General features: G+C 38.8%; 1 protein-coding gene across 1 annotated transcript in view; it reads left to right on the forward strand.

The window, feature by feature from the left end:
• LOC112951033 (histone-arginine methyltransferase CARM1-like) overlaps nt 1-16,776 on the forward strand; it is a 48,247-nt gene extending 31,471 nt beyond the window's left edge. Inside the window, 8 exon segments of the mRNA XM_026043657.1 lie at nt 2,418-2,595; nt 4,749-4,839; nt 7,440-7,521; nt 8,268-8,353; nt 9,900-9,989; nt 11,225-11,362; nt 14,118-14,207; nt 16,605-16,776. Coding sequence (XP_025899442.1) covers nt 2,418-2,595; nt 4,749-4,839; nt 7,440-7,521; nt 8,268-8,353; nt 9,900-9,989; nt 11,225-11,362; nt 14,118-14,207; nt 16,605-16,614 — 765 coding nt within the window. The 3' untranslated portion in view covers nt 16,615-16,776.
• The last annotated feature ends 1,113 nt before the right edge of the window (nt 16,777-17,889 follow it).

The raw sequence follows: 17,889 nt of genomic DNA on the forward strand, positions 1-17,889 counted from the left end.
CAGATGCTTACATCCCGTAGCTGTTCAAAAGTTCAAAAAGTAGCTTGTAATTGTCACTAACCTGGCTGGATATAAACTCTTAACTAATGCTGATTAAACTGCTGTGAAAATCAGAAAAGAAGTAGAGTCACAGACCTGCCGGCAGGAGTGTCTGCCGTAAGACAGGTCACGAGAAGATTTATTTCAGACAGAACTCTGAAGTAAATTGGAAGCTGTTAATCTAGTTTCTCTCAGTCATTTGTGTAAAAATGCTTCTGTATTTTGCCAATTCATTGGCTTCCTGACAACCTTGGTATGCAGAGTGAGAATCTGGCAGACATAGGGTGGCTTTGGGTCTTCAGATTACAACCAGACCACAGTGGTAGGAAACTGAGGAGAATTTTATAAGAGTAACCAGAATTTTCTGTTCCCTGGGACTCTGTGGCCCAAACTGTATGAAATGACCTTAGCTCCTTGACAAAAACGCGATTTCTGCTAAACTTTGGAAGATTGAAAGCACAGGATGTTTTAGTTATACTGGGTCATAGCTCTGATTTGAAGTGTTAGCATTGAGTGTGTTTGCTAAACACGGATGATTTTTTAAAGTTGTATAATAATAATATGGAAAAGTAATTAAAAAAAAAATCGTGTTTTCTGTTCAGTTTGTTCAGTTTGTCTCCCTGCCATTATCTCTGGTAAAAATAAGTATTTTCTCAACACAGTTATCTTCTCCATACCTAGCAGAGACCGTAATATTCTGCTGCCCTCTAGCAAGCTATGTGAGCTGYCTGTCACAGTTTGTGAGCTTCTGAGGATGCTTTAGGCTTCTTGCCCTTGTGAACGTGTGCTGCTTTTGCGCTTTCCTCCAGAGTTAAAACTGCTTTTAGATAAGAAAAAAAAAGTCACCGGTGAGCAAAACAACTTTTCTGTTTTGTTTTGTTTCCAGAAGTAAATTGCAATAATGTTTTTGCTGGAATAGTCTCTGGTCTAAAGAGATTAAACTAAATACACAAAAWTAAGTCTAGTTGATTTTAGAATGGATATAAACTAGCAAGTAGAAGTGCAACTGTTGGTATTTAGTTCATTAAAATTGTGTCTTATTTAGTATATTTTTCTTTCATTAAATAGTTCTATTACTGTATTTGCTTATGGTGTGTAGTAGCAGGCAGTGGCTGAAAATCACAAAGTGTGCTGTTTGTTAAAGTGTGTTGTTTTGCTCTCTTCTCCATTCCCCTCCACCTGGCTACCTCCACCCTCCTTTGGGTGCATTTCCCCTTGTGGTTCCTTATTTTTCCATGCATCCATGTCCCTTGCAGGTGGGGGTCTTGACAAGGCAGTGGGTCAAGAAAAGGTCTGTATCTGTAAGCTAAAGCATCTCCTGGATAGAACAAGCTATTCAAAGAGGTAGTTTGTTTTGTTCAAAATACTCCGGAGTTGCTTCAAAACTGTGGCCTATGTCAGAGATAAACAAGTTGACCCAAACCACAGGTATTCCATGGTTGAGAGTTTGGATTTCAGGGTATAAACATCCCTATGGAGACAGCGATACTGTTCCTCTTTGGCAGTGAAATGCAGAGCTCATCTTCTTTTACATCGTTGCAGGAGAATAAAGATCCAGTGGAGCAGCCCCTGCCTGGGGTCTCAGCGTGGTTATCTCTCTTCTTTCTTCTGCATGATGGTTGGCCAAGTGTCTGCTTTCACTCCATGAGGGCTTTTGCCTGTAGCTCTGCCTGAATAGAGTATTTTTTCCTCCAAGAAGTTACTCGGTTTGTTTTATGCTGTTAAAGGGTTACTGCATTCAAAATAGTAAGCGAAAGTGATTTCCCCATTCGGGATGTAGATAGTAAAGAGTTGTTATGGTGGGGCCACAGCTAGGAAAACCTAAGGTTCTCTAAAATTCCTGTAGGAGGATTTTGAAATAGTTAATTTGATTCTATATGAAGAAGCACTAGTATTTTGGTGTGGGATGTATATCTGATAGATCAAAGAGATTGAAAATATTTGGATATATAAAGAAGTGAAAAGGTACTTTCTTTGTATTTATCTTCAGAAACCACAAAATACTGACTAGTTCTTTATCTTAAACACTGAAATCCCTTATTGTTGAATGAATTCCTAAGGAAGCACACATTTCCTGTATACTTGTCTAACCCATCCTTTTCAATCACCTTTAGGCAGTTTTGCTAAAGTTTGAGAGGTTGTGGTCACATCTACCATTTAAGTTCCTAAACTTGTGTGTGTGTGTGTGTGTGAGAAATGAACATATGGCTAGAAAATGAGAAACTGAATTACTGTGTACAGGATAATAAAGACAATTATACTCCTTTGTTGTTGTTCTACAGTGTAGAATACTTAATCCCAGTTTAGATCTCTTGCTGAAAATTTGCTAAGCAARGAAGCCAATAACTTACTGTGTATTTTTTGTTTTCAAATTCCAGCTGTTGGTGTGAAGTAACAACCTTTCTGACAAGATCATCGTCCTGTCAGGAAAAATCGAGGAGATCTCCCTACCAGAGGGTGTTGATGTGGTAATTTCTGAACCGATGGGTTATATGCTTTTCAATGAAAGGATGTTGGAAAGTTACCTCCACTCCAAAAAATGGCTGAAATGCAATGGTGAGTGAATCACTACTCTTAGTACTCTGTATAGAGAAAGGAAGATGAAAAAGCCTCTGAAAGAAGAGGAAAGACCAGCACTGATGGCCAAGGATTGTCTGGGTTTATTCCTTGCTTGCAGCTCCACTGGCAGCATTTAGAGAGCCCAAAGGGGCAAGTGTAATGATGCAGCCTCCACTGCCCTTGCTCCGTGATGTGACTCCCTGATATTTCTTGCTGGAGGTGGATCTTGAATATGTTGTTCCACTACTGGTCCCACTGCTGGTTTCTGTTTTGATCTTAGCTTGCCACGGTGTGCCCTATGATTGCATCTGTCCTGCAGTGTATCATAAAGTAAGATGGCACACTACCCAAATGTAGTGTAGATGAAAGCAGKATGGCCAAATATGGTCACTTTTAGTGGAAAAACAGCAAGCTCTTTCTTTTGAGTGGAGAGGGGAACTTGAATTTTGAATTATTTTGACATCTTTTCACAGGGCTTCACCTAAATACTTCTTTCTACTACTTGGATCTCTCCTCTTTAATGATATATGGATCTCTCTTCTTTAATGACATATCAARGCAGTTCTGTTCTCTGTATTTCATTGCTCTTCTGTTTGGAGACATTTTGAAGGGAATCTATAAAATCCAAGACGTTGTGGGAATGTTTTTTGTGAGGTAAATCTAAGCATCCAATCACTATACGCTGAATTCTCCTACATGCGTGCTGAAAATGAACTGCAAACTCTGTTTAAAGACTTCTTTAAAAGTAGTCTTTCTCACATGAAACTACTGCAGGGTGGAAAACCTGTAAAGCATAAACTGTGCCTCAAAATCAGGTGCTAATGAGTTTTAATTGTGGCTTTGCTTTTGGATTCTTTCTTCCGAAATATATTTGGGTACTGTTTTTCAAAAGTCATCCACTGGTCTTTAGCCTCCAGTTTAGAATCTCAGGGTCGGCTTTCAGAGGGCTCTGAAAACTCACCTCACACCTTATGCAGTGATTATTAAACTTGATGATCCTCTATGGAATGATGGAATGTTAACTTGCTGGTATTTAGTAGCAGAAAAAAAATCAGGTAAGTTTAGAAACCTTCTGTATGAAGTTCTTCTCTGCAGATGTGTTCATGTTATCCCTTACAGCCAATTTTAAAAAGCACGTCTATTTTATGAGTGGGTGTTGTTCTTTCTTGAATTCCTATGGGTTCTTCCTACATGATGTACCTGCAGAAAGAGTTTCCTTCTCCCTATCCTCCTCTCCTCCTCCAACTCCACATCATGATTTGTATCGGGTAGAAAAGCGTCTGGTGAGATATGTTAAAGTGTGATCTAAAACGATGGGGCTTCGTTCCCTGCTTCTCACTGACATGCACACGAATGAATACAAGGGCATCCCTTTGGGCTGCCTGTCTGATGTGATGCCCACTGTTAGAAAAAGAAAAAAAAAAAAGACAGGGAARGGGGCAGAATTCTCAAGTTTCCTCAGACACCAGGACATGAGTTCTTACTGTCACTAATTTCCCACTTAATGCACATAAAATTTTTCCTGCTGCAATCTTGGCACCTGCCAGCAGGTTTGTGAGTGTTTTTTCTGGAGTCCTGTAATATTCCTAGATAAGAAGCCTAGCAGAGGGAAGTGTGTATAACTGTTTCATATCCTTARGAATAGTTCTTCTGAATTTGACCAAAACCATAGCCTGCAGTTTAACTCAGGATCATTTGAGCTTGAATGAATATTCTTCACACAAGCTTTTGAGAAAAGATTGTTGAGAAAAGTCTAACCAACAAGATTGTTCCATGGGAGGTCATCGAGAAGGTAGCATTTCACTTCATCTGGAGAGAGCTGCATTTTTTCAAATAGTTGATACAGGTCCATCATAGGGTTTTATGAAGCTTCTTCTCTGTACAGCCCATTTGTTGTGGGTTGCTTTTGTTACTGACTGCTTTTATTAAATATTCATTTAATTAATATAATATATTCATTTAATAAATATATTTTATTAAATATATTCAGAGTTTAGTAATCCATTATATTAGTGAAATAAGTGTTATCCCATTGAAGTGTTTGGCAACTGCTGCTTCTGAACTGGTGATGTCTTGCTAGGGAGGACATTCCTGTAAGAAATGCCTGTGGGACTCTGCATTGCTATTGTATATTATCTTTTGTTTACTAGGAATGATGTTTCCAACACTTAGTGACATTCATTTCGCTCCTTTTTCCAATGAGCAGCTGTACATGGAACACTACTCCAGAGCCAATTTTTGGTAATGATATTTTATTTTATTTTTTATTGCCTGGAGGTTCAGTAATAGTTAAAAGTTTAATTAATTGTGTGGTTCATAATGAAGTGGAGCTTAGTATCTGTCAATACTGGAAGAGAGCTCTTTGATGTTTCTGTGTTGACTCCTACAGCACTGGGCAGGAGCCACAGTGTTTTTGGGGTGAGAATGATAGATTACTGTTGACTGAAATTTTCATGCAGCTTCAACAAGAAACTTTTTTGCAAAAAGGTGTCCTAATGCTAATATCCACTGTGGAGCTTTTGATGGCCTTTGTATGGGAAGAAATATAGACGGCATATTTTAATCAGAAAAAAAAAAAAAAAAAGGGAAAGATCTTCAGCAAAGGGCAAGATAATTTCTAAATATCTCCTTCAGAAGTTACAGATCAATTAACTTATAAATTAATCATTTATGGATTGATACTTGAAGTTCTTGGGTAAAAAGTGCTGTGTAAAGGATTAATTCTTTTTAAATGTCCTGGAAGATTATACCTGTTATTAAGTTCTTTCAGCTTGCAGTGTGGTGTCTGAACATTAAGTTGATTTCATCAAAGCTCTTTATTGGTTCTTAGACTACGGAAGATGCTCTCTTTTATAACAGAGTTTTTTTCTGGCTGCCTGTGAATTACACYTTATTATCCTATAGCAATTAAATGTGTGATAAAAATTAGTCTTATAGGTTGAATGCTTTAGAGTTACTCTTTTGCCTCACCTGCGTAAGTTAAGAGACAACACGTATGCTGAACAAGGTATAAAATATACACCCAGAGCTGAAGCAAGATTATTCTGTGGCAAGAGACTTGGAAACAAAAACAAAGTAGAAGTAACTTGTGGTATTTGCTCAAGCACTTTCTGATCCCTCTCCCTGAGATCATGAAGGATATGGTCATGGTGGCGGTGGAAGAAAATATTCCAGCTTTTGTCATTCAGGAATTGTGCAGCGGAAGTGGTACAGTCCACCTACAGCAGCTCCTTACAGTTTGGTAGCACAGATATGTATTTTTATTAAAAAAAAGCACTGAAACCTCTTCTAGATCTAAACCAGCATGGTTTGACTCCGTGCAGAMACTGCACTTGCACATGGTTTCAGTTGCAATGATTTCTGGCAACCATTATGAGGCTCTCAAAGAACTGTATAAAAGGTAAAATTACATCTTTCACATCTGCAGGAGTAACTTATTATTCTGCACCAAAGATATTTTTGTCATTGTCTCCCATTTTTGACAAGTCTTTATTATATTCTTTTTATTTTTCATGAGAATGTTTCAACCATACTAATCACAGATTATATCTGGATATAAACTGGATGACATTCCTCTTTTTCAGATTTTGTTTGACTTGCTGCTAAACAAAATAATTTTGTCATCATAATATAGTTTTTTTGCTGTCTTGAGGTGCCTTCCAAGCAGGGGACTTTCTCATCAATCCTCCTATTTCATGTGGTTGTATGGATATATGCTGAAAAATGCTTTGTATGGATATATGCTGAAAATATTGTGGAAGATGTTTAAATACTCCTGGAGTTAATGTAGTCTTGATACCAGCTTTCAAGGACACTTTTTTGTGCTAATTGCTGAAAAACAGTGTTTCTATAAGCACCAAATTCCAGGCCTCAAAAAAAGACAGCTTTTCTTTATTATCTATCTTTTCTACTCAGAATATGAGATGTATTTTGTATATCATAAATCCCTTCCTATGTAGCAAACTGCTCTCAAAGAAGATAACTTAAAGGAGTGTCATTAAACTGGCTTAGACCTAATCAACTAAGTACTGACAATTTAAGAGCTGAGACATAGAGACAAAAAATTAAGGCTTCCTGTCTTAAGTGCTTCTAAAGACTCRGGGGAAAGCTTCAAGCCATTGTTTTACATTTAGATGACACTTCATCACAAATTGATCTCCCTTGCTGTTCTCCCTCTCCATCCCCTTTTGGGTCTGTCGCCTGAAAATAAAGATACCCATTAACTTTGTGGGKTTGGTAAGAGGATCAGGTTCTGGGGAATTTGCTGTAGGCATGTATACTTCAATTTCAGAATTTATGTGTTAAGTAGGCTGGATTTGTATTCAGTGAACAGTTTCATAAATTGGAAAGATAAAACTGTTGGTTTTCTGTTGTGTTGCTGTTGTTCATTGTTTTTCAGTTATTATAAGATGAACATTCGCTTTTCTCTTCAGTGTCAACAGAAAAGACCAGACAAGTAATACAGGGGTCTTCAGCAGTTCTTTAATTTGTACCCGTTTCATTCTCATTTCTGGACAAGCCCTGGTTAAAAGGCTTTCAAAATGACTTCCTCAACCCCATTGTTCTATTGTCCACTTTTAGTATCTGGTGTTAAAACCCTCTATGTGTCCATTTGAGGACACCTCAGTGCTGTAGAAGGTATCCACAGGGAAGGGAAGCTGAAGAAGGAAACTGAGGATAGATGGAAGTTGGACTTCTGGCAAATTGCAGGAATTAAAAATGCCCTCAGGAAAACTTCCCCCTTTATTGACATCTTTTGGGCATTGGGCTTTCACGTGGAATTTCAGTGGAATCCAGATTATTTTTTTTCCTAAACCTTTTCAATGCATTAATGTTTCTAGGTACCAAGAATGCTTTTATGGGGTCAATCTCTCCAGTCTTCGCAAAGCAGCTGTGGATGAATATTTCAGACAGCCTATTGTGGTAGGTTTGTATATACCTGCTTTTGCACGTGTGGCCAAACAAACCGAWTTGTGTATTAGGAAACAAATTTTATTTTAGCACTGAAGTATTCTTATTTTATTGTATCCTTGGATTGAACATCTGCAGTCCTTGTTCTTTTTAATAGAAGCCTGGTTTGTACCTATTTGGAAGGAATAGGKGTTATTCCTTGTTCAGTTCTCTGGGGGAAAAAAAAACAAAGAGACAAAAAGCCACAACCACCTCCCCACCTCAGCTCAGTGCATCACAATACACAATGAAAAAGTCCTTCTGCAGCAAGTCTGGGCTCGCTTGAAGCTGGTTAGTTTAAGTAGCAATAGCTGCAGTTGAATGGAGGCTGTACAACCTGCCCAGGAACCTGGAAAGAGCCTGRCAGCTGCTGTGACTCCTCCTCTGTGCTCCGCTCACTGCATGAAATGGGTCTGTTGCAATTACTAAGTTTCAAATGTGTCTTTGACTCAGCATCATCCGTGCCCACTGTAAATTAAGACATTTGCTTTCTCAGCTGAGATTCTTCTTCCTCTGAAGGTGGGCACGTTGCGTAAGTTATTGAATATGTTTAATCCCGCTGAGAGTGCAGATTTGTCTTTTTCAGCGTTGTTAAAAGAATGCATTTGTTTAAAAYGAGTGGTGTGAAGGTTGCCTCGTCCCTCTCTCCCGTCGTGTCTAGCAGCACATTTGTGCGCTGACAAGGCCGGGTGGTAACGCCACGGCTCTGCTCCCCGCAGGACACCTTTGATGTGCGAATCCTGATGTCTCGGACGGTGAAGTACACCATCAACTTCACGGAGGCTGCGGAGGAGGACTTGCACAGGTTAGCACACACCACTGCCCCCACACAGTYGTGGAATCGCTGTGGTTGGAAAAGACCTTCGGGATGTTGGAGTCTGACCGTAGACCCTTCACACCCTGCCTGTTAAACCGCATCCCGAAGCGCCTCGTCTGCGCGTTACCTGAACACTGCTGGTGATGGTGGCTCCACCACGTCCCCCGTGCTCTGCTTTTGGGGTTGCTCCTCACTGCCCTGAAGCTGGTGGGTTTGGTCAGTGGTGAGTGCAGACCAGTAAGGTGGCATGGCCAGATGCTTGGGGTACCTCCAGTGGTGACCATGGCCTTCATTTGCAGACTGGTTGTCTCTTGGTGGTGAGACAGCCTGATGATGAGCCCRTGAAACAGGACAGAGAGGTTCAGARAAGATTCCTGTGGAAAGAGAGGAGATGAGAGCCCTTGCTCCCTAGCATCATCTGTTAAGTCATGCTTAGTTTAGCTCTGGTGACAGATTTTTGTCGTTTGCTTCCACATATTGAAAGACCTGAGACCCTACTGATAAGGTAGCGTCACTGCAAGCTGTGCTGCTGGACTGTTTTTAAAAGCCCTAGTCTAACAGYGATCGGATGTACCTCTTTACTTCCCTGCAAACTGGTAGTTAGAAAGCCTTGCAGAAGGACCAGACTGCATGTCTCTCTGTCCCAGAAACAGAGCAGAGCAGCCTCCTTCCAAGCACATTACTGAAGTAAAACATACCTTGTCAGAGAACCTGAGGGACCACATCAGCGCGCTTTGCAAGACATAAGAGGAAACATCACAGGCTGTCTCTGAAACTCAGAACACTTATTATTTCAGCATGACTCACAACAAACTGTATGTAGGACACGGTCTGCTGAGAGAGAGGAATTGCTCTGAGAGAAGCAAACATCTGGAGAATCACTTTCAAGTTTCAACTGGCGAGGGTTGGCTAGTTTCAGTAGTTCTCAGGAGGGAATTTTTGTATGCTGTCTCTCTAAACCATGACCAAGTATTATGTGCTTTTCTCTACATAAATGCTAGCCTCATGATTTGTCTCTGCAAGATGCAGAGAGATTTGGCTGTAACTGCATGGCACTAATCCCCCTTTTGAAAATGAAGTATCCTTGCTACCTCTCAGTTTTTTGCTTCTGCTTCCAAGAGTCATTTTGTTTGTGATATTTCTACTGGAGCACTTTCCTGTTGGAATGGTATTTAATATAAATACACCTCCTTCACTGGCAATGAGAAATTTTCCTTTAGGAAAATTGAACTTTCATATTTGTACAAATCCTTACTGTTGTCACCAGCAACACAGTAAGGATTTGGAAATGGGCTGTTTGGGTCTGTTGCTGAATGAGGCACATAAAAATTAATGCTTAAACTATTGCCATTAGCTATTTCTACTGACACTGAAAATAAGCACAAATTCTTTTAAAAATATGGAAAATAGAGGCACAAATCGATAAATAAAAATGGATATGTAGAAAATAGTACAGGATAGGTTCAGTAAGTGAGTGGAGATGATGGAATTTTGTTTTCAGTACCTTTGGAAACATTTTATTTTTTCTCTGCAGAGTGGAAATCCCTTTTGTTTTCCAAATGATGCAGTCTGGACTAATCCATGGCCTGGCCTTCTGGTTTGATGTGGCTTTTGTGGGATCGCTGTAAGTGCTTTTTCCCCAAACTACTATGGAAGAGAATCCCAGGTGTACCAGAGTTAGATCTTTATGGAGTGCCCAGCTTGTTCATATCATCTTTGCCAATTTTTCTTGTTGCTTTGTTACTAAGGAAATTATTCCTTTTAGGGGTAACAAAAGAACGATAACTCAGTGCTAGCAGCATAACTCAAAAGGCTTTCCATTGCTTTCCATTGACTGGTATGTGTAAAATCTAACATATACCTCATCCAGGAATTGTTAATGGTCAAGATGGTCCTTACATCTATCCACACTGTAATTATTCTTCATATAATATATACTTCTATGCATTACACTATAAGTAAGAAAGTAGCACATGAATATGAGCTAGAACTTTCTGTTTTGGCCTGGTCTAATTTATGGGTGAAATGGAAAGGAGATTGCAGGTAGCTGCCTACAACACAGAAATGGAGAAAGCCTCTCCAAGTTCAAGGAAAACACCACTGTTCATTTCAAAATGATGACATCCATCTGGTGTAGTGAGGAGRTGAAAATTAAATAAGCTTTGATTTCTAATAAAAATTAGATAAAGTTACCTGAGAAATCAAAAGATAGAYTTCAGTTGTCTGTATTTAGCTTTTTATGTTTAACTTTCTACTTAAATTTATGCAGATTTACATTTTTTTGCAATATACTATATTCTAAAGTTCTTTGTCTCAGCACTTGATATTTCAGTGGATTGGATCCAGGATATTTTACATGTTATTGCTTTGTTAACACCTTCAGCCCCTTTCAGATGAAAATACCTCTTATAAGCAGAACTGTTTAAAAACTGCTGTAGTAATTTCTTCAGGAGTGGTGTTTTTTGATGAAATCACCACTGTAAAGAATCACATTACAACTTTCAGGACAAACGTGTATTTCCTGTAACTTCTTTTAATTACCTGAGTGGGAAGATAGGACAGAGAACATTAATTTCTGTCCCAGAATTGTGTGCAGAAGAGAGAACACGAGCCTGCGAAGTTTTTTTTCTGAATCTCCTAAATTGTCTGAGACACTCAGGTCTGGTAGTGACAAGCRTGGTATAGATTAAGAAAGCAACATAGGATATAGTTGCTGGTTTAGTTTGCTTCAGGGTAGTCTAAAATTTTTTTTTAGTAGCTATTCAGCCCTATATGCCTGAAGTCCTAATATGTTTTAAGTTGTTTTTGAAAGAATAAAATGAGAAGCCATGTCTAGATAGTTTCTACTGTTTGTTTTAGGGTAACTGTTTGGTTGTCAACTGCGCCAACGGAGCCTCTCACCCACTGGTACCAAGTGCGCTGCCTTCTTCAGACGCCTCTCTTTGCTAAGGAGGGAGAAACTCTCTCAGGGAAAGTTTTGTTTGTTGCCAATAAAAGGTAAGTACAAAGCCTCATAAAGTAGGYTTTGCACCGTGGCTGTTCTAGTTGAAGTACTCAAAGACAATTTGGATAAATACTGCAGAATCTGTTCTGAGGAGTAAGCTATAATTAATAATTAATACGGCTTAGGCCCACAGAAATAGAAAACTTCATAGTTCAATAACATGGATTATTAGGGGTCACAGCAACTTACATTGCTTGTTACAATGTTTAGCACAGCAGAATTGGTTTTCACAGAGGGGATGGTAGCAGTAGAATCAAGTTTAAGCTTCAGCAATGGCTTTTAGGTTTCTATTAAAATGAATTAATTTCTGTGATTTATTTTCATTGATTTTTTTCATTCATTTTTTTTTCCCTGCAATTTTTGTTTCTACTAATAAGTGGTGTTAGTCACCCATGCCATGAGGCCTGGGATGGGCACTGACGTGGTCACATCCACCTTCATGGTCATTCTCCCGTTAGCCACAGAAAGCACTGTGACTTCTGGCTCTTGGAASAGGCTTCTTTCACGTGTCATGGTCAGCACAGTGCATGTCGTTTGCTTTCCAGCTGCAGTGACAGCATTTTCATGGCATTAGCACAACTTGCCATCTCTTTCCCTATTTTTGATTCTCTTTTTTCAATCCTTGTACCTCCTTTGCCCAGTTACTACCTAGGCAAACTGTCTTCCTCCCAGTTAGTTTGGGGTACCCAGATTTGCTATTTTTGACATTGTTCTGTAGGTAATTTTGGATTTACATAATGTCGCTGATAAACTTACCTCGACCTGTTGGCCTTGCAAGGTACTGCTCCCCAAAAGGTGCCCAGTGCTCCATGTCAGTCATCTRTGAGTTTGTTTCTCACATAACTCCACTTGTGAAATCCAGCCACCYGTCACAATGTTACTTGTGCTTTTTGACAGATTTTCATTCAGGTATCTATCATATACAATTTCTTAAGTTATGCTCAAATATTTTCCAAGCATTACTCAATAGGTTTAACTTCAGGCCAGGGGCCTGCTCAACAGTGTGGTCATTCTCTGGCAGCGCTATCACAATGGCCTCTCAGTAAATCACAGGCAGAGATAAAAGTGGGGATGACCCTGATCCCATTCTACAGCACTAATTCTAAAATAAAATGCAATGGACGTGCTCTCCCAGTGTTTTCACACAATCCTGGCTTGTGCATCCCCTGGGGTTAATGGAAAGGAGACCTCTCTCCAGCAGACTTCTGTGCTGCTCCTGCTGCCTGTCAGAGGTCCGGAAACTTCACTCCTCTATTTTGTTTCAAAAACAGTCATGAAGAGACTGGTTCACACAAGTTGCAGCCTGATCTTCTTGTGTATAGTTGTGGTTGCAATTGAAAGCAAAGCCTCTTCTGTGTAGGAAGGTGAATCACTTCTTTTTCTCTCTCTCCTTTTTTTGTACTTGCCGATCAGGTGAGTCCACTGAGACCAAATTTGTCAGCAATCACTCACTCTACAACATGTGAGACTTGTCAGATTGCCAGGTCTTCTGGTTAGGAGCTCCTCACTCATCCCCCTGTGTCTCTTTCAAAAGCAAAAGGCATTACTGTTTTAATGTACAGAGAAACATTCCATAAAGCTGACCACACAGAGACCACTGTAAATCTCTCAACATACAAAGCATATTTACAACAGAGATGGTGGAGCTGAAGACTTGGCTATGTTTAGAACGAGGAGCATTTTGACCACATGTTACCACRGAGCTTGAAGTCCTGCTGCAAAGCTGACCTGCCCTCAAGATCAAGATAGCATCTCCACATTACTCTGTACACTGGTATTCTTTGCAGAAGCACTGGTTTGGGTCTGCTTGAGCATTTTTTTTTTTTCTCTCTTCACTTTTTGCCTCATACATAAAAACCAGGCGACATCTTTTGCCTTTTGAGGTCAACTTGAGTTTAAAAAACATRTGCTGCATTAACTGTATTGTATGGTGCTGTTATACTGCATATTCATATTTCTTTTCTAAAAGTGAGTATACTCCGTTTTTACTGAGCAGAAGAGCTTTTGTCTTTTGGTACCCCTGCTGAAATTCTTGCCTTGAAGAGTCTGTGATTTGAATATTGACATTCTAAAAAGAGCAAACAGCCAAAGGAAGGGTAAAAAAAAAACAAAAAAACAAAAAACCCACACATTAAAGAATCCAGTGATGAGTTCTTGATTCCTGGTGACAGCCCAAGTCAGTTGCTAATTAGAGGCATGTCATAAAACACCGTTATTGAGTATGGGCATACACTGAAGGTGCTAATAACTACAGCAGGGATAGTGTCAATGGCCCAATCATTTATTTTTACTCTTCTGTGCAAACACAGTTGCTTGCAAAAAGTCCTGTTAAAATTAGCCTTTCCAGTGATATCCTGGGTTACAGAGAGAATGAACCTAATGCTTTCTRGCCAGATAGATATTTTTGAGTTAATACTCTGTGTACATTACTGTTGAAATATATAATATTTTTGTTGGAAAGAGCAAAGACCTTTCATTCTTACCTTCTTTCAATGTAAACTGATGATGTTCTTGGATAGAAATCCTTAACATYACTTAAGTGTCTTGGTAAATTTTATTTCTGTAAAGAGTAGGGTCCCAGCACTAACAGCACAGAAAAATAATTTATTTTGCTTGCTTAGCGTAACTTTGCTTGTTACGCTAAGTGGTTACGGTTCAGACAGTAGCTGTCTTTTTAACACAAGAGTCTAAAAATAAAACCATTGTTTACCTCTGTTATTGCTTTTCATATTTTTATTTCTGATGCAGACAAAGTTACGATATTCAGATTGTGGCTGTGGTAGACCAGACAGGATTTAAATCGGGTAACATTCTTGATTTAAAGAATCCATTTTTTAGGTAAGAAATGCTTTTAATGAAAATTTACCATTACATYTAATGACTAAAAATACAGTGCTAAAGTCTTGAATGTCAGACAGCATAGCTACTGTGTATGAATAAGATTCTGACTCTTTATGGCTTATTTTAATTTCACAGGTGTTAGGGCACTGTTATTTCAGTGATTTCTTATATAATGCTTTATTCCATTCAGGTTGTGTGACRAAGAGTAAAAGGAAATAGTTTTGTAACATCTGTGGGGATTAAGTGCTGTGACAAAAATAGTAGAATGCATTTACACAGAACATAGATATGCATTTCCTATAATTAATATAGCGAAGATTGACGCTATTTTTGAAATGTGCTTTATGTCATTATGATTCTCGCAGAATCAGCAATATGCTAAGCTACACAGCGCTGGGTACATACCTTGATACTAGACATGAAAGACGCATCTTTTCTTTATAAAAACACGTAATGAGGAAAAATCCATGCAGTCCTTCCCAACAGAGCAGGGAGCATGAAGTGCTGCAGCCCGTTGAGACTCCTGTTTGAGAAAAAATGTCAACAACAGATCAAGACAGCCAGCAGGAAGGGACCCTCAATTCTTGCAGAGCAAAAATGACCTGTGAGAAAACCTGGCTGGATGGATGTGTGCCTTTCTTGTTCTTATTGCTGTATTTGGCATAAAAGTAGACAGGCTAATAAAACTGGTAAAATTGATTTTTCCAGAGGCACACATGGGAAATAATGTTTCCTTAGTTCATTATGTTTCCTTTTTATCTCATTTTTTTAGCTCAGACCTATATGACGATTCCACAGTAAACCCTTTGTGTCTGGTGAAAATATAGTAATTAAGTAATTTTCACCAGTACATTAAGAATGTACCACATTAGATGTTTTATTTTTCAAGTGGGGGCCCTTTGACTAAATAAATTAGCATGTTTTTACAATAGGACTGTTTGTGGAAGATAGGCAATAATCATAAACATAACCATGCAGTGGAAAAACCTGTGACATGGACATGGTTATGGTTTGGGTTTGGTTGATACCCGTTTTCTGTGAGGATGATTAGAAATAATTTACTGGTCTCTCATAACCTGTATTTACTGTCAGATCCATTGTTTGAATGTGAGTRACTTTTCAAGAACGACAGCTGCCTCCTCTTGGGAGCAAAATAAGATTTCCTTAAGAGTTTTTAGTTTAGGTAAGCCTTAGAAATCACTCCTCGGTAAATGTGTGCCATTAGTCATTTGAAAGACATCCTGGGGAAAAGTGGTCAAATTGTATGCTGCATATAAGAGTAATTTAGGTCGTATAAAGTGGGACTGTGGTTTGCAAATGTAATCAAAAAATCACTGTGTGATTTCAAGGTTGCCTGCCCACTAATTAACCATGTTTAGTTCATTAATTTAGACTGCTGTTCTTTATGTATTAATGCTTAGAGTATTTGTTTCTGAAAAAGAGCCACAACACAGCAGCCTTATTTCACAGCCTTCCCCTGTGAGGTTGCAGAGTCCTGCTGTTTTGTTATTTATTTCTCCCACTCCATGCTGTCCTTCCCCTTCCATAATGGCTCCTACAATTGTGGGAGATTTGAAAAAAAAGAAAAAAAAAAAAAGGAAAAGAAAGACTTCCCTATGAAAAAATGTTCTCTGTAATGTCTAAGCATTTATAAGGCTTTTAAAATTAAAACACAATTTAAAATTGAAGTCCAGGTTTCAGACAAGAAGATGCAAATCAGTGTGCATGGGGCAAGGAAGACCTCATTTTGATAGCTGGCTTTAGATTCCCCAAGTGCTGTGGTGTGCGCAAAGAACCTGGTGGTGCTAACCCCTGCAGCCCAGTCCTGCCCTGTCTCCCTGATTGCTCCGAGTGTCGCCAGTGTGGAGCTCTCCTCCTGTAACACTGCATGAAAGAGAGAGAGAGCAACTGAGCACGCTTTTGGCTCCCTTCTAAAAGTTCTGGGCTATTTCTGTAGGATAAGATTTAAAAAAACCCAAAAACCCCACAGCCGGTCATTTCTGTGGAGAGCACGACCTGAGCTGCTATACATGTGAGAGGAAGGAAACTTTTGCCTTTGTGAAAATGAGACTTGGTAGCATTTTACACTTCCTTGAATTTGAAACCACTCTGYGTTGTAGTAAATCCTGTACAGGAGAGGGGATCGACTCCTTTGCCTTATTCCACTGAAGGTTATCTGACAGACATTGGCATTGCCACACTGCAATCTTCCTATCTTCCATGCCATGACGGTCACTGTTAAATAAGAAAAAAAAAAAAAAAAAAAAAAGCCACCGGTAGTTTTTACCTTAGAGCAAAATATATTTACCATGCCTAATTCAGCTGATGATGCTGTACACTGCAAAGAATTGCATGTTTTGACTGTAACTGTTTTATTCTTTAATCCATTTTTAGGTATGCCTAGAATATATCGTAGTTTGGCATCAGAAAAGATGAAGTGAGATTCTCACCAAGCTGAATAACCAATGAGACTGAATTCAGTTCCTAGTAGGCCTTTGTAAAAGGTCCTTGTGTAAAATCAGTTTGTAACTGTACATATCTGTAATAAAAGAGTTTATGCAAGTAACACAATAAGGGGATACTGTGGTTCCATATGTTTTTTTAACTGAAATTTAGCCTGGGCTGACATTTATAGACCTAAATTGCAACAGACTTAACTATTCCAGAAAGCTGATTTGTTATGGATCAAGAAGGATTTCTTTCTTTTTTAATCTGTTTTACCATAAACTGGCATCAGTTCAGATTTGGGAGTTCTCTTTTTGAGATTACTGTTACTATATTCTAGATTAGCAAGCAAAACCTACCTCACATTTATATGTATATGTATGTATTAAAAACTCTTCGAGCAATAATGCACTGTTGATGCTTTCAACTTGGGGCACACATTTCTTGATTTTTCAATACACTTGCTCTTAACTTTCTAACTCACCAGAGTAGCATGTTAAATAGTTTCATTTTCTCTCCATGGAGAAACTAATTTGCTTCTCTATGAGACGTGAACCTAAAGTCATCTTTGCAAATATCTTGAAAGTATTCTAAGACTGCCTTATCCACACTGAAGTATTATAGGAACCCATTTGTAAATTACTTGCAGCACAGCATGAAATAAAAACATAATTACAGGATGTTTGATTTGTGCTTTTTCTATAGTTCTAACTACTGATACCTCAAAATGCACATTTTCGGCTAGARAGGAGGAGACTGTAGCCTCATCATGTAGATTCTGATGAGGTCTCTCTCTAGACAATCTTATCCATAAAGAACACCAAGTGATTTTGCAGACTGTGCTTGTTTCTCAGAGTGAAACCTTTGAAAGGCTGAATTAATAAGCTATTGTCAAAACAAACAAACTAAAAGGTAACTTCATGGCCAGAAATACAATAACATTTGTATTTCTCCAGCAAAATACAATCATGTTTTAGCCTTTCATGCATTGTTGGAAGGATGGTTTGAGTGAAAAGGCCAAAGAAAATTGAACTTCCCTTGTGAAGCAGCCTGCTAGATTTGATCAAAACATGTTCTTAGCTTTGGGTCCTTCCCAGGAGCAATTAAGAGACAGCTGTAATTTCAGAGATGTTATACAAGTCCATAGTTTTTTAAAGGTAGTTCCTAGGGATGAGGAAAACAGTCCCTAAAATTGCGATACAGTAAAACTTCTCTTTGACAGATACTGTGAACA

The sequence above is a fragment of the Nothoprocta perdicaria genome, unplaced genomic scaffold, assembly GCF_003342845.1.
Source record: "Nothoprocta perdicaria isolate Ctin4 unplaced genomic scaffold, notPer1 scaffold_333, whole genome shotgun sequence".
Taxonomy (NCBI): Eukaryota; Metazoa; Chordata; class Aves; order Tinamiformes; family Tinamidae; genus Nothoprocta; species Nothoprocta perdicaria.